The sequence below is a fragment of the Phasianus colchicus genome, chromosome 30, assembly GCF_987193195.1.
Source record: "Phasianus colchicus chromosome 30, bPhaCol1.hap1.1, whole genome shotgun sequence".
NCBI lineage: Eukaryota > Metazoa > Chordata > Aves > Galliformes > Phasianidae > Phasianus > Phasianus colchicus.
In genome coordinates, this window is record NC_143465.1 from 654938 (window position 1) to 672041 (window position 17104).

Genomic DNA, 17104 nt, shown 5'->3' on the forward strand with positions numbered 1-17104 from the left:
TGGGAGATATAAGGGATCTAGAGGGTGCTATATGTGATAGTAGGAGCTATAGGGATGCTATAGGTGGTTCTGGGAGCTATAGAGATGCTATGGATGCACTACAGGGTTTCTGGAAGCTATAGAGGTGCGATGGGAGTGCTACAGAACTGCTATAGTTGGTCCTATAGGCAATCCTCAGAGCTACAGAGGGGAAACCGTGGTGCTGCAAGGGTCTTGGGAGCTACAGAGTGCCATAGGTAATCCCACTGATGTCCTGGGAGCTACAGGAGCTCATGGGAGGTAGAGGGAGCCGTGGGGATGTTACATGCAGTGCTGAGAATTACAGGAGTGTTAGGGGGATGCTTTGGGGGTGGGGGGGCCACAGGTTGTCTTGGGAGAGACAGGGTGGCTACGGGGTAGGCTATCATCGTATCTATACATGGGATATATTGGTGCTTTTATTGGTCTTTGCAACATTAGGGGTGTTTGGGAGTTCTAGGTGGTTATAAGAGCTGTAGAGAGTACTGTGGAGATTAGGAGGTCATGGAAGGAACAGGGGTCTACATGATCCCATTGGGTTTCTGGGAGCTGTAGAGATACTGTGTGGGCACTCCAGGTGATTATGAGCCATATGGGTGCTACAGGGGTACTGGGATCTCAGGGGACTATTAGGTGCTTCAGGCGTGCCTTAGGATTGTGTCCAATGTCCAATCCCCCCTCTTCCAGCCCCTTGGGAGGATGCAACCTGGTGTCCCGTGGCACTGTTGAGCTGCAAATAGCGGGTGTGCATGCCAGATGGGTGCATGGGGTGGAAGTCTTCATCTGCAGTGACCGTAACACCAACAACATCCTTGGATCTGCACAGGAGCTCCTCAAGGCCACTGGGAGAAGGTCATGTGGGAAGGACAGCAGGGTCACAGGCTGAAGGGTCATTTGCCCTTTGTTAGCAGGGCTGTTCATTAGCACCAGGCTCTTCCTTGCAATCAGACTCTCAGGGCTGCCCCTAAACCATGGGATCCTGGATTGCCCCACCATGACCATGCACAAAACAATTTTTCAACAACATATAATAATTTAAAAAAAAACAGCTTTATTGTGCTGCAAAAACACAACTGGAATCCAAAATGGGTGTAGTGCCCCCACAGTACCATCCACAGCTCAGGGCGGGGAAGATGTCACCGCGGGGCTGGAAAAGGGAGAGTGGGGTGGAACTTTTGGGGTGATGAGGGCGGTCTGGAAGTTCTGTGGCAGTCTGAAGGTTTTTAGGGGTTCTTAGAAGGACGGGGTCCTGGGGAGTTTTTTGAGGGGTCTTGGGGTGTCCTGTGCATTCTGGGTGGGAGGGGATAAGGGGGTAGGTCTGAGGGTTTTGAGGAGGTGAGGGGCCTATCTTAGGGTTTTGGGGGTGCTCGGAGGTCCCACCTTCCCTAGCGCTGCCAGCGTCGTCATTGAAGTAGAGAAGCACGGTGGGGATGAAGTCCTTGGGGTCGAGGCGCAGGCTGCGCAGCTCGGAGGTGCTGTCCGGGATCCCGTTCTGCTCCAGGCTGAGGTGGAGGCTCAGCGGGACGCCGCCGTAGCACGCCGTGTATTTCTCCAGCTGCCCCTTCCAGCCCCGCGCCCGCCGCAGCGCCGCTCCCACCGGCTCCTCCCCGCACACCTGGGGACCGCAAGCAGGGAAGGGGACGGGGTCAGGGCGGCGGGTCCCCGGCTCCCGGCACCTCGATGGGGACAGCGGGACCCCACCGGGGAGCGGGCTCGTATCTCGGGGTCCGGGGGCACCCCATCCCGCTGACCTCGATGACGCAGGTCTGGCCCGTCAGGGCGTTGCAGAGGCGCAGCAGGCGGGGGTCGGCCGTCAGACGCCCCACCTGCAGCCGGGGGTCCCGCCACCACGCGGCGTCCCGCGCGGGGGCCCCGTCTGAGCGCGGCGTGAGGGGCCGGGAGCCGCCCGGGGTCCCCAGCGGGTACCGGGAGCCGATCTGCCCGGTGCGGGGCTCCACGCGGAGCAGCGGCTGCCGGCAGGAGGGACGCCTGAAGCGCGTGGCCGGGATCGGAAGCCGCCGCCCGCACCGGGATCACCCAGCTCGCACCCCCGCCGCCCCGGGACTGCGAACACCGGCACCGGGACCGCCGGCACCGCGCAGGGACCTCGAAAACTGCGCCGGGACCCCGAAAACTGCGCCGGGACCCCTCCCCGCCCCGAAGCCCCCCGGACCCGGGGACGCTCCTGGCTCCCGGCCTCCCGCCCCACTCACGTCGCCGCTCTCGGGGTCAAAGCAGCGGCTCACGTCGGTGCCGACGGCGGCCAGCAGGGGGGCCAGGGTGACGTCACCTGGGGGAGAGGGTCGGACTCGGAGCCCCCACACCGGGACCCGTCCGCACGGCGGCCCCCCCCCATACCGCGGCGCTCCCGCAGCAGCGGGCCCAGGTCGTAAACGCGGCCGAGAGCGCTGAGCAGGGGCCGCCCGGCCTCCGCCACCTCCCGCGCCGTCAAGTACCGGGGCCGCCGCTCCGCACCGCCCGCCGCCATGGGGGCGCCGCCGTTTCTACGGCGACGCCGCCGCCGAGCGCCCTCTCCCGATTGGCTGCGTGCGGCCCCGCCCACCCCGGCTCCGCGCTGCCACGGCGACGGCCCCGCCCACACGAAGCTCCACCCCGCCGCCGCCGCTGCAGCGCGCGCCGGGAAACGGGACCCTCGCGGCTGCGCGGGGACTGCCGGGAAACGGCGGCGCCGAGGAGGAGGGTGGGGGCGGCAGCCTGGGGAGCTGTGGAGCCCGTGGAGCCTATGGAGCCTATGGGGCCTATGGGGATCGGGCTGTTGCGGAGCGTCGTGAGGTCCCGGGAGCTATCGGGGTGCAGTTAGGATGCTGTGGGGGCACCGCAGATTTTGTAGGGAGCCCGGGGGGCTGTGGAGGACTGTAGGGCGTGCGTGGAACTATAGAAGGGCTACGCGGGGGGGCTGTGGGACGTACAGGGGTGCGTAAGCGGGCATAGGGCTGATCTGCGGAATCAAACTCTAACCCACGTAAGGTTATAAGAGGTACGGCTTCATTTCAGCGCTGCGCCACACGCTGGGTACAGGGGGGATCGCTCCTCCCAGCTTGCGCACCGGAGAGTGGGATCTCGATACGTTTATAAGCCAATTCATTTATTTAGCAGTATTTTCCAAGACCTATTGACGTATTCATTACTTTTCCGGGAGTTTATTTACATACAGTCCCTCCCCGTAGAGCATGCGCAGTAGCTTCCTCTGGTGGTCGTTGGATGAAGGCTCGACATCTCCCTCCCCACCTGGTGGTGGTCGTTCCTGGATGAAGTCGGTAGTCTTCCTCGCCACGTCCTTCCGACCGTTGTCCCGGTTTTGAGCTCTTCTCCCACCCTGCGTGCCTCTGCAATTTCTTATCCTGTTTGTTCCCCTTTCATTGTTCTCTCATTGGCCCCTTTGTGCTGCTTTGAGAAGGCTTCCTTTTGGGAATGTGTTTGGGCTAGCAAAAGTTAACTAAGCAATTCCTTCTGAGTTAGCAGAAGTTAAACTAAGCGATGCTATTTGCGAATTCCTTTTGAGTTAGCAAAACCAAGCAGTGTTATGGACCCCTCGCATCTTGTATACTTCAGCTCACTATCTCAGGGGTCTATAGGGTCCGGGGGGGGGGGTTGCTACAAATGTCCTTGGAGCTCTAAGGGTGTAATGGGTGTAGAGCAAACAAAGGCGATGACAGAGCCTTTATTTGAGAAACAGGCACTGTAGGAAAAGATATCAAAGAGAAATGAACTCATCCGTCCCAGGAACAGTTTGGAGGAAGGGGCGAGCTGAGGAATGCAGCCTCTCCCATTATACTGGAATGAGAAATGGGGCAACAGGGGGCTGACTGGGACAGCAGGGGGTGCTTTTGGGGGGGAGGGGTGGAGAAAGGAAGAGTGAAAATCCATACTGTGTATTCATTCTTTGTGTAATATGATTTCTCACTATAAACAATCCAATTATTTGCATCTACGCACTGATAACACTGATAAAACACACAGATGGGAGCCCTGGGGACAGAGGTGGTCTGGGATACGGCACAGAGCCCCTACTTAACGGCAGGCATTTAATTAAAAGGCAGGCCATCAATTTTATGGAGGGAGCGGTCATTTCTGTGAGCAAATTAAATAAATAGGGACAATTATCATTATGAATGTGGATGCTGATTCACTCCATACAGTTCGCTGGCTCTCAGTGGTGCTTGGCTGCTGCATGTTGTTTACATGGCACCACTACCTTCACTACCTTCACTTAGACAAAAGTGATTCTATCCTTCTGTCACTCAGATGTGGAGAGCCACTCCAATGACAGTGGCTGAGGACTGGGAGATAAGCGTCGGGAATAAAAGGTGTAACTCTGTTTTCTGTGTGCTCTCCTGCTTGCAGGAGGTCCGCCATTGCAATTGCGAATAAAATCTGCTTTATTAGAGATACTGTCCTAGAAAATTATTTGGATATTTCCTGCGCTGGGGACGGGGCTCCCTGCAGCTTGTGCTGCTGCGCTGCCAGGCTCCTGCTCAGCCCCCAGAATCCTGCACTGATAACCTTGCATCTGAAACCTCAAACCCTGTACTCTGCACCCAAAACCCAGCCCCCACAAGCTGGCACCCTGATCCCAAACCTTTCACCCAGGCTTCAAAACCTTGCTTCTGAAGCCCAAAACCTGGCACCTTGCACCCACTCCCTGCATCTCAAACCACCCAGAATCCTGCACCTAAAAACCCCAAACCCTTGCACCTAGAGATTTTGTGTTTTAGATGGAAGGGTTTGTGGGCTGGGTGCAAGGAGTGGAAGTAGAGTGCCAGGTTTGGGGCTTTAGATGTACGGCTTTGCAGCCTGAGTTAAAGGTTTTGGGCACAGGGTGCGTGGTCTTGGGTTTCAGTTGCAAGGTTTTGGGTTTTAGATGCAAGGTTTTGGGGACTGGGTTCCACGTTTGGGTTTGGATGCAAGTGTCCAGCAGTCAGAGAGAGCTTGACGCCTGGCAGCGTGCAGTGGCCCTGCCCTGAGCCCCAGCAAGGGGAAGAAGCAAGGCTGCCTGCTTCTGCTTGTTGTGGTCTTGTGATTTTCTGTTGTCAGTGTTCCACATCAGAACATCATTGTAAGCCAGCGGGCGTTAACGAGTGAATGTTCTGGTTCCGTTTAGTGGCTTCTAAGGGCACTTGGAGTATCGTGATGGGGGAGGAGCTGACAGACAGGAGGCAGAGAGACTTTGTACGCGGGCAGGTTGTTACAGGACGGGGGCTACGGTTTTACACTGAAAGAAGGGAAACTGAGGTGTGCTGTGAAGAGGGAATTCTTTACAGGGAGGGCAGCGCGGCTGCGGCAGTGCTGCCCAGAGCACGGTGGCTGTCCTTTCCCTGGAGGTGCCCAAAGCCCTGGGGGGACCTGGGCAACCTGAGCAGATGGTGCAGCCAGCCCACGGCAGGGCTGGGGGTTGGGGGGCCGAGAGGTTCCTTCCAACACCACCACAATTTGATTGGATGGTTCTAGGAACCTTTCGACCCCGTGCAACCCATCCATTCGTGCATTACGCGTTCTATGATCTCTAAGGTCCCTGCCATGCCAACCACACAATGATTCTACCCTTCTGTGACTCAGATGTGGAGAGCCACCCCACCGCCCCTCAATGCCAGCTGAGGACTGGGATCGTGCCAACAGCACCGGTGGGATTGGGTGGGGGGCAGGGGGACACTGCGTGGGGGGAGTGACGGTGGGAATGGGCGCCAGGACGGACAGATGGCGCCGGGGGATGGCACTGATGGCACCAGGTCCTGGCTGGGACAGAGGCCGTGTGCGGCTGGCGACATCGCAAGCAGCCAACAGCGAGGACAAGGGCCTGAAAGAACGGCGGCACCGTCCGATGGGGACAGCGGTGGTGTCCCCAAGGGCTGGCACTCACTGGCGCTGCACTTGGGCTGCCAGGGTCCGTGCTGAGGACCCTGGGGCAGTGGGATCAGGAGGGGCGGTGGGTCTTGGGGAGGGCAAAGAGACAGTGGGGGATAAGGGGGTGTCCTTACAAAAGCGAGATGCCACTCAGCTTCTGAAGGTGACCTCGAGATTAGTTTTATTGACCAAAGGCGCCAGGAGGTTGGAGAGAACTGGTCTGAATTTACAGAGAGAAGTTGGACTGAGGCTGCCAGGGAGGCTGTCAGGCATAGGATGGATGGCGTGGTGGGCAACCCGGGAATGGATCCCCCGAGTTCCTCGGCCAGTGGGGAAAGGGAGCGTGTCTCATGTAGCCAGGAGGTAGGGACTGAAAGGGGCTGGAGCTTGGAGAACGTTTGAGAACTTCCACAGCAATTTCTGCCTGTTGGCCGTCCCTTGAGTAAAAAATGTAAACCTGTTCCGAACCCCTCTATCACCTCTTTGAACATCCAACTGTGGCCAAGCGATTCTGAACATCACGGTGGGACTTGGGCACGGTTGGAACATCATAGCTAACCTCTGTGACATAACAGCTTCCCCTGCCCAGCGCCAAGGGGTGCAGTGTGGCAGAGCCCCAGTGGGCTCAGAGCTTTGGGGACCGCAGTGCTGAGAGGACGTGCTGCTTCCAGGGCTCACCTATCGCTGTGATGGCGAGGAGAAAGGCTCGGCGCACAAGGCGCCCAAAGGCATCTAAGAGCTCCGCAGGGAGCCGGGCTGTTGGCAAGGGCCAGCAGGTCCTCCCTGTGGACAAATTTGTGCAGAGGCAAAGGTGTGAGCTGGGTGGACCTGCAGGGGGGATCGGGCTGGGGACAAGCAGAATGGAGCTGTGCTGCCTCAGGCAGGGCACCGCCACTGCCAGCCTGTAAAGCCCTCGGTGGGGTGGGGAGCGTGGGGACCCCAGAGAACAACCCCCACCCGTGCTGCCCTCTCACTGCAGATGAGATGGAGCCGGGAGGCATCCCAAAGCCTGTCCTCTGGGAGGGCCTCTGCAGAGGCTGCTGCTGCCTGCCTCGGCTCTCACAGAGTGGGACCGGTGCTCAACCAGGTTCTTTCCTCCCGCAGAAGCCTCCATGAGCCGGTGGAATTGAGCAGGCCTTTATCAGCACCAGCTCCTGCCTCCGCTGGACAACAGTGTTCAATGTGGCGTGAAACAGCCAGGAGAATTGCAAGAAACCTGGCTGCTGCTGCTTCAGAGCAGAAGATGAACCTCTTGAGAGTGTTCCTCGTACTGCCTGTGGTATTTCTTGGTGAGCAAACATCCTGCAGCAACCATGGGCTCGTGCTGGATGATGTCAGCGTGAGCAGAGGCCTTCAGAGGCACTGGAGCACCAGTGTGGCACCTTCTGCCTTCCTATCCTGGCCGCTTGCTTGCTCCAGAGCTGCTCTCCATCACTGGGTCCCACTCAGCCCGAGAGCTGCTGCGGTCCCCCCAGCGTTAGTAGGACCCCACGGCCCCGGTGCCGCTTCTCGAGGACATCCTCGAGTTGGCCTTGCTTTGGCCTCACTGTAGGGCTGGTGTTCTGCCCGCCACGCTGCTTTAGGTGCCACCGGGTGCACCCAGGGGAAATGGGAGCAGCTCTGGGGCACCGAGCTGCACGGCCACGGGGCTGCAGTGCCCTGAAGGCCGTGGGCAGAGATATGTTCTCAGTCCGCACCATTCCTGACATCCTCCACTCACCTGCAGCCTCCCAGGCTCCAAGAAAAGCCAGCCTGAGCCCAGGGACCAGTAGCAACCCCTGTACTTACGACCTTCTCTCTGTCTTGTCAATTGCAGCATTGCTCAGTGAATATCAACTTAGGTCTTGGATGACACACCTGAAAATAGAGGAAGACAGCATTGCACAGGTCAGTGACCGTGGGCTTGGACATCCTTCCTCAGTCCTGGCCTCTTGTGCCGGCCAGCACAGAGCTCACAGCCCTCTGGACGCGGCTTGCCTTGCGTGTCCGACCTCTGGGCTGCGCTCTGACTTGGTCATGTCCTGACAGTTTCTTGTCTTTCCCAGAAGCTAGTGATATTACATAAGGCAGTGTCTGAGCTGAGAACACAGCAAGACTGCTATCAGATGCCTGACTGGGCACGGAAAAGCAACGGTGAGGACACAGGCAGGCAAGCCCTGCTACCCTCAGCTTCTCCATGTCTGCTGCCTATTGCACTCATCTCTGCCCCATCGTTACAGGTGCTACCATCCAGCTCCAGAGAACTTCTCCTACCTATGAATGTGATTCCTGGTTTTGCTGGCTCAAGCGTTTCATCGTCCCTGTGAATCCTCCGGATACCATCTTGCAGGTATCGTGGCGGTAATCAGCAGTGCTGCTTGCACCCCTCGCTCCCCTTCAGGGGTCTCCCCTCAGCCCTGGCATATTACTCAAGCCTTGAAGCCAAAGGTCCGATATGGGGCTGGGTGTGCCTCCCCTCAGGAGGGCACCTGAGCTGAACTGCTGTGTGGGGCCCACACTCCTCAGTCCCAGCTGGGTGAGAGATGTCCTCCCTGCTGACACCTCAGTGCCACGGCCATCCCAACTGTCCCTCTGTGGGGGTAGAGCTGGGGGCCAGCAGAGCCAGTGGTGGAGAGAGATGGTCCCACTCCGACGCTTTCCCAGCCACCATCTTCCCTTTTCAGTGAGAGTGAGAGCTTCTTTGTCGGGCAGGGAATTCAGGCCCTGTGTTTCTGCCCGATTCCTCATATGTAAGCCACTCTCAAGCAGAAGTACGACACAGAATCACAGAATCACAGAATGGCCAGGGTTGGAAGGCACCTCAAGGATCATGAAGCTACAACCCCCCTGCCACATGCAGGGCCACCAACCTCCTCATTTAATGCTAGACCAGGCTGCCCAGGGCCCCATCCAATCTGGCCTTGAACACTTCCAGGGACAGGGCATCCACAGCCTCTCTGGACAACAGACACTCGCTGCCTTTGCCTATAGCTGAACCAGGAGTGCTGTGGCCCAGCGCTCACTCCTAATTCTCTGCTCTCCCATTCTGTTTGCAGCCGGGTATTTCACCAGGAGAATGCTGGCCCATGCAGGGACATCAGGGCCAGGTTGTCATCAGGTTGCCAGCTAAAATCCTGCCCTCTTGTCTCACTCTGCAACATGTTGACCCAGAGCTGACTCCAGCTGGCTTCATCAGCAGTGCCCCGAGGCAATCTGCTGTCTTTGTAAGTCACTACTTTGCTCTTTTGCCTGGGATCTGGGCACAGGACAGTGCCAGAGCAGGGACTGGCTTGCTTTTGGGCATCCTCAGAGCCCTGTGTCCCGCTGTCTCCCAAGCACTGCAGTGCCCCAGGGGGATGTTTCCTAAGTTGGAGAGGTGGAATCCTTCTTAAGCCTTGCTTGGCAAGCATCTTGGGGTTCTTGATGAAACTTCGAGGTGGAGACTGAGCTCCACCACAAGCAGTGCCGGGCTACTGCCCAAGCCCTAGGGCAAGGGGTGGACAGCCGTGTGCTGAGACAGCACACACCTTTGCTCTCTGTGACACGAGTCTGAGCATCAGTCCTTGTGCTTTGCTTCCAAGGGACTGGATGTGGACGGTGAAGAGGAGGTTCCACTTGGGTCATTCACCTTTAATGTGCATAAAGCACCCTTACAGACCTTCCTGCTTCAGGTAGGACAGGGGCAGCACGCCAGGAAGGACGCCTGCTCCCTGCCTCTCCCTGTGTTCCCACATGCCTGCAACTAGAGCCCTCTGGTTGCACAGCCACGCTCTCCCACTGCCTGGAGCTCCTGAGCTACAGGACTGGCAGGGGCGAGCCGTGGAGCACATGATGGGAATTTGAACCCCCATTACTTTATTCCTCCCCATTTCCTTTGCAGAATAATCATGCCAGAGCCTTTCGCTACATCAAGGTTCTGGTGAAGAGCAACTGGGGACATCCAGAACACACCTGCATTTACCAAGTGCAGGTGCATGGGAAGGTGGTGGAAAAAAATGGCCTTCTGAAATTAGATTTCTAAGATCTGAAATTCAACATGTAAGATCTGAAGTTGGATTTGTAAGATCTGAAATTGGATTTGTTGTCAAAAAAATAAAGACATTATAACATCATCTTGAACTGTGTCTGTGTTGAGATGGGGCACACCTACGTGGGGTGGGCAGCTCATCATTCATCTCCACCCTCCCAAGGCTCTGCGCCGAGCTCGCCGGTGCTCCCCTGACACCAACGCGGCGACTGCTCATCGCAACAGCTGGGCTGAGGCACAAACCCAGGTGGAGGGGCCACAGCCTTTCTGGGCTGACACGGGCAGCCAGATGGAGCTCCAAGGAGCGACTGAGCCGCCTAGACCTCTGGCTGTGGGGAACTCCACAATCTCTGGGCTGCAAGAGGAAACTGTGGGAATACAAGAAGAACTGTTCAGAGTGGAAGCTGTGGAGCAAGATAAATAGCATGAGAACCAAGGACACCTCTAAAGAAGAGAGAACGTCTCACGGCTCTGATTGGAGAAGTGCCTGTGTGAACGGTTGAAGAGTGTTTGTAGAATGCTCTGCTGATGTGTAAAGGTGGATGGGAAAGTTGTAGGGGTGGATGGGAAAGCTAGAAAAAGAAAACCTGTGAAGGTATATCAGTGACGTGAGAACTTGTGATAAACTATTTGGATCGTTCACATCTGAGTCTGTGCATCAGACGCTGCAAATGGCGCCCAGTGCATGGGGCAAACAAAGCTGAGGCTGAGTGAACCCGGCCCAGCAGCGCCGCACGGCTGAACTGCGGAGAGATTGCTTGGCCCGCAGTGCTCCGCAGGACAGAAGGTGAGCAGTCAGGAACCACGGGGAGTTCGCTAACGAAGGAGCAGCAAGTAAAGCTTGCAGCATTACGGTCAGTTTTAATGTTTCAGGGTCAGACTTTATCTACCTCAGCATTAGCTACTTTTCTCAAATGGATAAGCAAAAATGTCCCTGAATTTCTGAAAACTGGTTTCTCTTTTGATGGAGAGCTTTGGGACAAAATTGGCACAAAACTCCGGGAGGCTTCTATTACTAAAGACAGAACGGCCGCTAAACTTTTACTTGTTTGGCACCAAATCATGGAAGGGCTTAAACAAATTCGACAAGGAAGAATTTCTTACAAGGAAGAATTCCCTCCGCATCGCTCCCTTCCTCCTCCCCGCCTACGTTGCCTGGTGCTGCGTCTCTGCAGCCTGCATGTGACTTGGTTAAACACAAGGACGGACTGCAACCAGAGGAACTTTTAGATCCTGGTCCAGTAGGTCCAGAAGAAAAACTGAGCATTTTCCCTCTTGATGATAATTTGAAGGGTGTGGGAAAGATAAATTCTTCTACAGCATACTACGGTGCTTTAGAGAAGTGCAGGAAAGAAGCAATATTACGGGGTGATGCTGATACGATGCAAGCCTTTCCTGTGATGTATTGTCCAAATCAGCTCCTCCAGTGGGAATCCCTGCCGCACGAGGCAGTGAAGGAGCTGAGGAAGTCAGTGAGAGATTATGGAGTTCAGTCTGCCTTTACATAGAACCTTTTTGTTGCAATTGGTGACAGTTATGTTATGACCCCCCACGATTGGAAAATTCTGTTACGAACGATCCTGTCTCCCATGCAATTTGCTGTGTTTATGACTGAATACCGAGAACAAGCTATCATCCAGGCTATGAATAATTTGAATACCTTAAATCATATTGGCATGGAGGAACTCATGGGGAGGAGGTCCGGACAACACCTCAGGCCCAGGCACAGATGGTTAGGCAGTGCTTTAAACAGGTGAACACTTTGGTGCTGCGTGCTATCTGTCAGATACCTGATACTACTTCCCCTAATTCCTCATTTGCATCAATTAAGCAGGGGACTGCCAAGCCCTACATTAAATTTCTTGACTGTTTACAAAATGTGCTAGAGAAACAAGCAGAAAATCAAACCGCCCGGGATGTTTTGCTTAAGCAATTAGCAATAGAAAACACAAATGCAGATTGTCTAAAGGTTTTACAGTCCTTAAAGAATGCAGATCCATCCATTACTGACATGATTAAAGCCTGTCAAGATTTTGGCACAGAAAGTCATAAAATGGACTTGCTAGCAGATACGCTGGCAGCTCAACTTGATGCAAGGTCAGCTGAAAGAATGAAATGTTACAGCTGTGGGGAACCCGGTCACGTACAAAGGGACTGCAAAAAGCCTAAGCGAGCAAATAAAAATGCTTGTGCTTTTCCAACTCGACCCTGTCCCCGGTGCAGGAGGGGGTTACACTGGGCGAGAGAATGCCGAGCTAAACTCCCTGTTGCTGCACAGCGCTGCGATTCGCCAGGAAATGGGAAGAAGAGGTGAGACCGCGCGCCATGACAGCAAATACGGTCCCGAATCCACCGGCCACTGCCTGGCCGGCTCACTCAGACCAGCCACCACCAGCAGCGCAGGAGTGGATTTGCCCACCTCCCAGTCAGTGCCGCTGACTGACAGCACCGGGACTCTCATTCCAGCAGGTGTCATGGGCCCCGTTGGCGACGCCAATTTTGTCCAAAGCTCTCCATCAGAGCGCCTTCTTACTGGGACGTCCTTCTGTTACACAGATGGGACTTTTTGTTTTACCAGGAGTCACGGATGCTGACCACACTGGGGAAATTAAGATAATGGCATGGACACCCTCACCTCCCTGCTTTATTCCCAAAGGCAAAAAAATAGCACAATTAATCCCTTTTCATTCTCTGCCTCAACCTGGCATCGGGGACCAAACTGGTGGACTTGGAAGCACGGACAAACCTGCCGTGCTGTGGACCACACAAGTGTCAAAAGACAAACCATTACTGATGTGCTTAGTAAATGGCCGACAGATTTTAGGACTAGGATACTGGAGCGGATGTTACCACCATTAAGTCAAGTGAATGGCCCTCTGAATGGCCACTGAAAGACCCTAATCTGCTATTGTAGGAGTTGGAGGTTTGCAACAGCCCAAGTTTTATATTTTGAAGGGCCTGATGGTCGCATCGCTCACACTGCTCTTTATATTTTGCCAGTTCCTTGTACTTTGTGGGGTCGTGATCTTTCAAGTCAATGGGGCATGATTTTGCAGACAAATTTTCAATAAGGGCCATTGATTGGCAGCAACCTATATCCCTAATTTGGAAAACAGAACAACCTATTTGGGTATATCAGTGGCCCTTAACAGAGGAAATGCTGCATTTACATGAGCTAGTTCAAGAACAGCTAGCTGCTGGTCACAAAGTGCCTACTACGAGCCCTTGGAATACTCCAGTCTTCGTTATCCTCAAGAAGAGTGGGAAATGGAGGCTTTTACAGGACCTGCGTGCTGTCAGTGCCGTAATTGAGCCCATGAGGGTGTTGCAGCCTGGTCTTCCTTCACCTTCAACGTTACCTCCAAATTGGCCTACAGCAGTTATTGATTTAGAAGACTGTTTTTTTACCATTCAACTTCATCCAAAAGACGCACCACTATTTGCTTTCTCAGTGCCCTCTATTAACCAACAAAGCCCTGCTCAGCAGTATCATTGGACTGTGTTACCACAAGGAATGCTTAATAGTCCAACAATATGTCAGTGGACTGTGGGAAATGCATTACAGCCAGTACGAAAAGCTGGACCTCACGTCCTTATGTATCATTACATGGACAATATATTAATAGCAGCAGAACAAGAAGAGGATCTAAAGGACGCTTCACTGCTCATCCAGCAGGCAGTTCAATCTGTTGATTTACAAATGGCAGAAGAAAAGGTACAGCTTACTTCTCGGTGGTGGCTGTGGGTATCCAGCACCCAGCGCCCTTCTGCACAGGGCAGTGACTGTGGGTGGGGATGCGCAGCGGGACAGTCTCTGCTGCCCCCGCGTGGCCAAAGCGCGGAACTGCAGCGGGAGCGTTCTGTCTCCGCTCTGCGCCGCCCGTCTCTATGGTTAAAGGTCCTCCAGGCACTAACACGCATGCGTTCAGAATCCAGACGTGTGCGGGCTCTTCGCTCTAACCGCTCTGCGCAGCCAGTCCTCCAAGCTCTATTGTGCTTAGTCCTCCAGAGAGTGACTCCCAAACGCTCGGAGGCATAAAAAGGGCAGAAATTTCTACTGACCACCCAGGGGCGGACGAGCAGTGCACTCGTGGCCCGTCCTTTCCCTCTCGCCTTTCCCTTGCTTTCCCCATGCGTTCTCCTTTCCTTGCCCCGTTATTCCCATTGCGTTCCTCTGCGTTGCTCAGGCGTTGCACTTCATTCAAATCCAAAAAGCAGTCGTTACAGTAACTACAACCTTAAGCCTAAAAGTAACGTTAATCGTAATCCTACTGACCCTAAAATAATTGTGATAGCCCTGACCCTAAAAATCCATTAAAAACGATCCCAGTATCGCATTGTGTTCAACAGGTGGCAGCAAACTCCACCCCAAGACCCCCCACCCAATAAAACCCCCTCTGTCTTAATAACCCTCTCACCCCCACTCTAATTAACCCACTCTAATTGAAACTCCATCCCCATAAACCCCCTCACCCCAACCACCCCCTCCCAGTAAACCCCCTTACCCTAATAACACCTCCAATTAATCCCCCACCACACGACATCCTACCCTGATAAACCCCTACATCTCAACAAAACCCCCACCCTAATTAAACCCCCTTTAATAACTTCCCATCCCAATAACCCCCTCACCCCCCAACGCCCCACCCTAATTAACCCCCCCCAATAATGCTCCCAAGAAACCCCACAGCCCAATAATCCCCATTCTAATTAAACTTCCACTAATAACCCCCCACTCCAATAACTCCCTCTACCCTAATTAAACCCCCACCTTACGCTCCCCCCAAACCCAATAACCCCCCCACCCTAATTAAACCCCCTCTTAATAACTCCCGTTGCCCCAATAACCTCCCACCCAAATTAACCCCCCACCCCAAAACTTCCTCCACCCTAATTACCCCCCACCTCCTATGCTAATTATACCCCTTCTAATAACTCCCCCTATCCCAATAACTTCCTCCACCCTAATTACCCCCCACTCTAATTAAACCCCCTCTAATAATCCCCCCACTCCACTAACCCCCCCCCCAATTACTCTCCCCCCACCATAATCCCACCCCAGCACCACCCCCTCCCCTCCCCCCCCCCCCCAATACAACAAGCCTCCCCTCCCCATAACTCCCCCCCTCCTCCCTCCCCCCCCCCCCCTTCTCCAGGCGCACTTTCCCATGGACCGTTCAGGAGCGTCCGTTTCCCCCTCCTCCCCCCCCCCGGGGGCTCTGGGGACAGGGAGGGGACACCGAGGCGGGGAGCGGTGCTGAGCAACGGGAGTTTGTTTGGGGCCGCGGGGAGCAAATAAAGGGCCGGGAGCCGCCACGTCATCGGGGAGGGGGGGCGGAACACGACACGGCACGACAGCATCCGCTGCGGGAATGTCCCCGCGTCGGGGTCGGTCCCCACATCGGGGAATGTCGGGGTTTGTCCCAATGTCGGGAGTTCATCCTCATGTCGCGATCGGTCCCCGTTTCAGGGAATGTCCCCATGTCGGGGTCGGACCCTAATCAGAGAATGTCGGGGTCGGTTCCCATGACCGAGTTTGTCGTTTGTCCCCTGGGTCGGATTTTTCTCCACCTCAGGGAAGGTCCCTATGTCGCGGTCTGTCCCCATGTCGCGATCTGCCCCCACGTCGATGTTTGTCCCCTGGCTCAGATTTGTGCCCACGTCGCTCTCTGTCCCCCGCTCTGGGAATGCCGCCCGGGATCGGGATTTGTCCCCACGTCGGGGTCTGTCCCTGGGGTCCCAATTGTCCCCAGGTCCCCGGGTATCCAACCCCCCCACCACTGCACGGCCTCGGGGGGGGGAGGGGACGACCCCACTTGAAGTCCCTCTGTGCCCCCCACGCCCTGGCCCTTCCATTCCCCCCCTCCGGCCCTATTTCCCACCCCGCCCCGTCCGGGCTCTGCCCCCCCACCCCCAACCCCCCCGGCCGATGCCGTCCCCCCCGTCCCCGCCCCCCCCTCCCCGGAGCGGCCCGCGATGTGGGCGCTGCTGCTGCTGCCCCTCGGGCTGAGCCCGGCCCTACAACCGCCCGGTGGGTCCTGGGGGGGCCACGACACGGGAGGGGCTTGAGGGGACGTGGAGGGATGTGGGGGTCTTGGGGGGAAATGGGGAGGGGGTGGGGGGGCATGGGAGAGCATGGGAGAATGTGGGGAGGATATGGGAGTTACAGAGGGGCATAGGGGGATATGGGAGGGGCCATGGGGGGGGAGATGTGAGGGGAAATGGGGGGGACATGGGAGATGAGGAGATATGGGGGATGAGGGGATATGGGAGGGCATGGGAGAATATGGGGTGGACATGGATGGACTTGGAGGGATATGGGGGACGTGTGGGGACATGGGGGGCATGGGAGGATATGGAAGGGACGTGGGGATATGTCCCATTGTGTCCTCCCCCCTACGGTGGGTGACAATGCCCCGTTGCACCCCACTGCGTCTCCTTATGGGGGTTGGTGACAAAGGTGACAATCCCAGTAGGGGTGTCCATGGCGGTGACAGTCCCCATTGTCCCCAGGTGTCCTCACCGAGTCGGGGGGGGGCTGCAGCGCGTGCCGGAGCCCCCACCAAGGCCACGTGGAAACCAACGGCACTTTGGGGACCTCTGTCACCCTTCAGTGTCCCTATGGGGACATCCACCTGGGCCCACTCCTGGCCGTGCAGTGGCACTTCGGGGGGGTCCCGGTGTGCAGCCAGAACCGCGTGTCCCCCCCCAGCTGCAGCCCCACATATCGGGGCCGGGCCAGGCTGGGGGGTCCCGAGGGGACCCTGCTGCTGTGGGGGCTGCAGGACGGGGATGGGGGCACCTACAGCTGCGTGCTGCTGGGGAGTGATGACTGCGCCTGCGGGGGGGTGACACTGCAGCTGTGGGGTGAGAGGAGGGGGGGACACGTCGCTGTGGGGCTGGGGGGGTGCGAGGGCCCTCATCCCAATGTTGGGTCCGTGGGGACATGGGAGCTGTGCACTGTGCGGTTGGGTCTATGAGGTGGGGGCCCTTGATCCCAAAATTGGGGTCTATGGTGTGGTGTGGAGGTGGGGAGTTGTGGGAGGGCCTTTTGTCCCAGTATTGTATCAGTGGGACCGTGGGATCCCCCCACTGTGGTATAGAGTCTGTGGGGTTGAGGGGATCGGTGCCCTTCACCCCAACATGGGGTCTATGGGGTTAGAGCAGAACAGGAACCCCTCACCCCAGTGTTGGGTCTATGGGGTTGGGGTGGTGGGA

The 17104-nt window shown here is 56.3% G+C and overlaps 2 protein-coding genes across 7 annotated transcripts; one reads left to right on the plus strand and one right to left on the minus strand.

The window, feature by feature from the left end:
* Positions 1-419: 419 nt before the first annotated feature.
* CYB5D1 (cytochrome b5 domain containing 1) lies at positions 420-2588 on the minus strand. 2 transcript variants are annotated; one of them, XM_031608722.2, is made up of 5 exons: positions 2377-2588; positions 2232-2308; positions 1770-1988; positions 1399-1633; positions 420-860 (listed from the first exon to the last, which is right to left on the minus strand). In XM_031608722.2, the coding sequence occupies exons 1-5, from the start codon at positions 2504-2506 to the stop codon at positions 637-639; spliced, it is 885 nt and encodes a 294-aa protein (XP_031464582.2). In that variant the 5' UTR covers positions 2507-2588; the 3' UTR covers positions 420-636. The 2 variants fall into 2 exon arrangements, with proteins under 2 accessions (XP_031464582.2, XP_031464583.1); XM_031608723.2 differs by lacking the exon at positions 420-860 and adding an exon at positions 1046-1165 and having other exon boundaries at positions 2377-2572.
* Positions 2589-2641: 53 nt separating this feature from the next.
* On the plus strand, positions 2642-9965 carry LOC116238826 (sperm-associated antigen 4 protein-like). 5 transcript variants are annotated; one of them, XM_031608721.2, is made up of 8 exons: positions 2642-5660; positions 6985-7169; positions 7697-7767; positions 7926-8013; positions 8100-8209; positions 8916-9083; positions 9441-9530; positions 9740-9965. In XM_031608721.2, the coding sequence occupies exons 2-8, from the start codon at positions 7061-7063 to the stop codon at positions 9878-9880; spliced, it is 777 nt and encodes a 258-aa protein (XP_031464581.1). In that variant the 5' UTR covers positions 2642-5660; positions 6985-7060; the 3' UTR covers positions 9881-9965. The 5 variants fall into 5 exon arrangements, with proteins under 5 accessions (XP_031464581.1, XP_031464577.2, XP_031464579.2 ...); XM_031608717.2 differs by lacking the exon at positions 2642-5660 and adding an exon at positions 5667-6243; XM_031608719.2 differs by lacking the exon at positions 2642-5660 and adding an exon at positions 5667-6243 and having other exon boundaries at positions 7929-8013.
* The last annotated feature ends 7139 nt before the right edge of the window (positions 9966-17104 follow it).

Coding starts and splice junctions, on each gene's coding strand:
- LOC116238826 (XM_031608717.2), top strand. CDS start 5,714: ATGGGCGCCAGGACGGACAGATGGCGCCGGGGGATGGCACTGATGGCA. Junction 8,210..8,915: donor CTCCGGATACCATCTTGCAG/GTATCGTGGCGG, acceptor TTCTGTTTGCAG/CCGGGTATTTCACCAGGAGA. Junction 9,531..9,739: donor TACAGACCTTCCTGCTTCAG/GTAGGACAGGGG, acceptor TTTCCTTTGCAG/AATAATCATGCCAGAGCCTT.
- CYB5D1 (XM_031608722.2), bottom strand. CDS start 2,506: ATGGCGGCGGGCGGTGCGGAGCGGCGGCCCCGGTACTTGACGGCGCGG. Junction 1,989..2,231: donor TTGACCCCGAGAGCGGCGAC/GTGAGTGGGGCG, acceptor TCCTGCCGGCAG/CCGCTGCTCCGCGTGGAGCC. Junction 861..1,398: donor CGCTGGCAGCGCTAGGGAAG/GTGGGACCTCCG, acceptor ACCTTCTCCCAG/TGGCCTTGAGGAGCTCCTGT.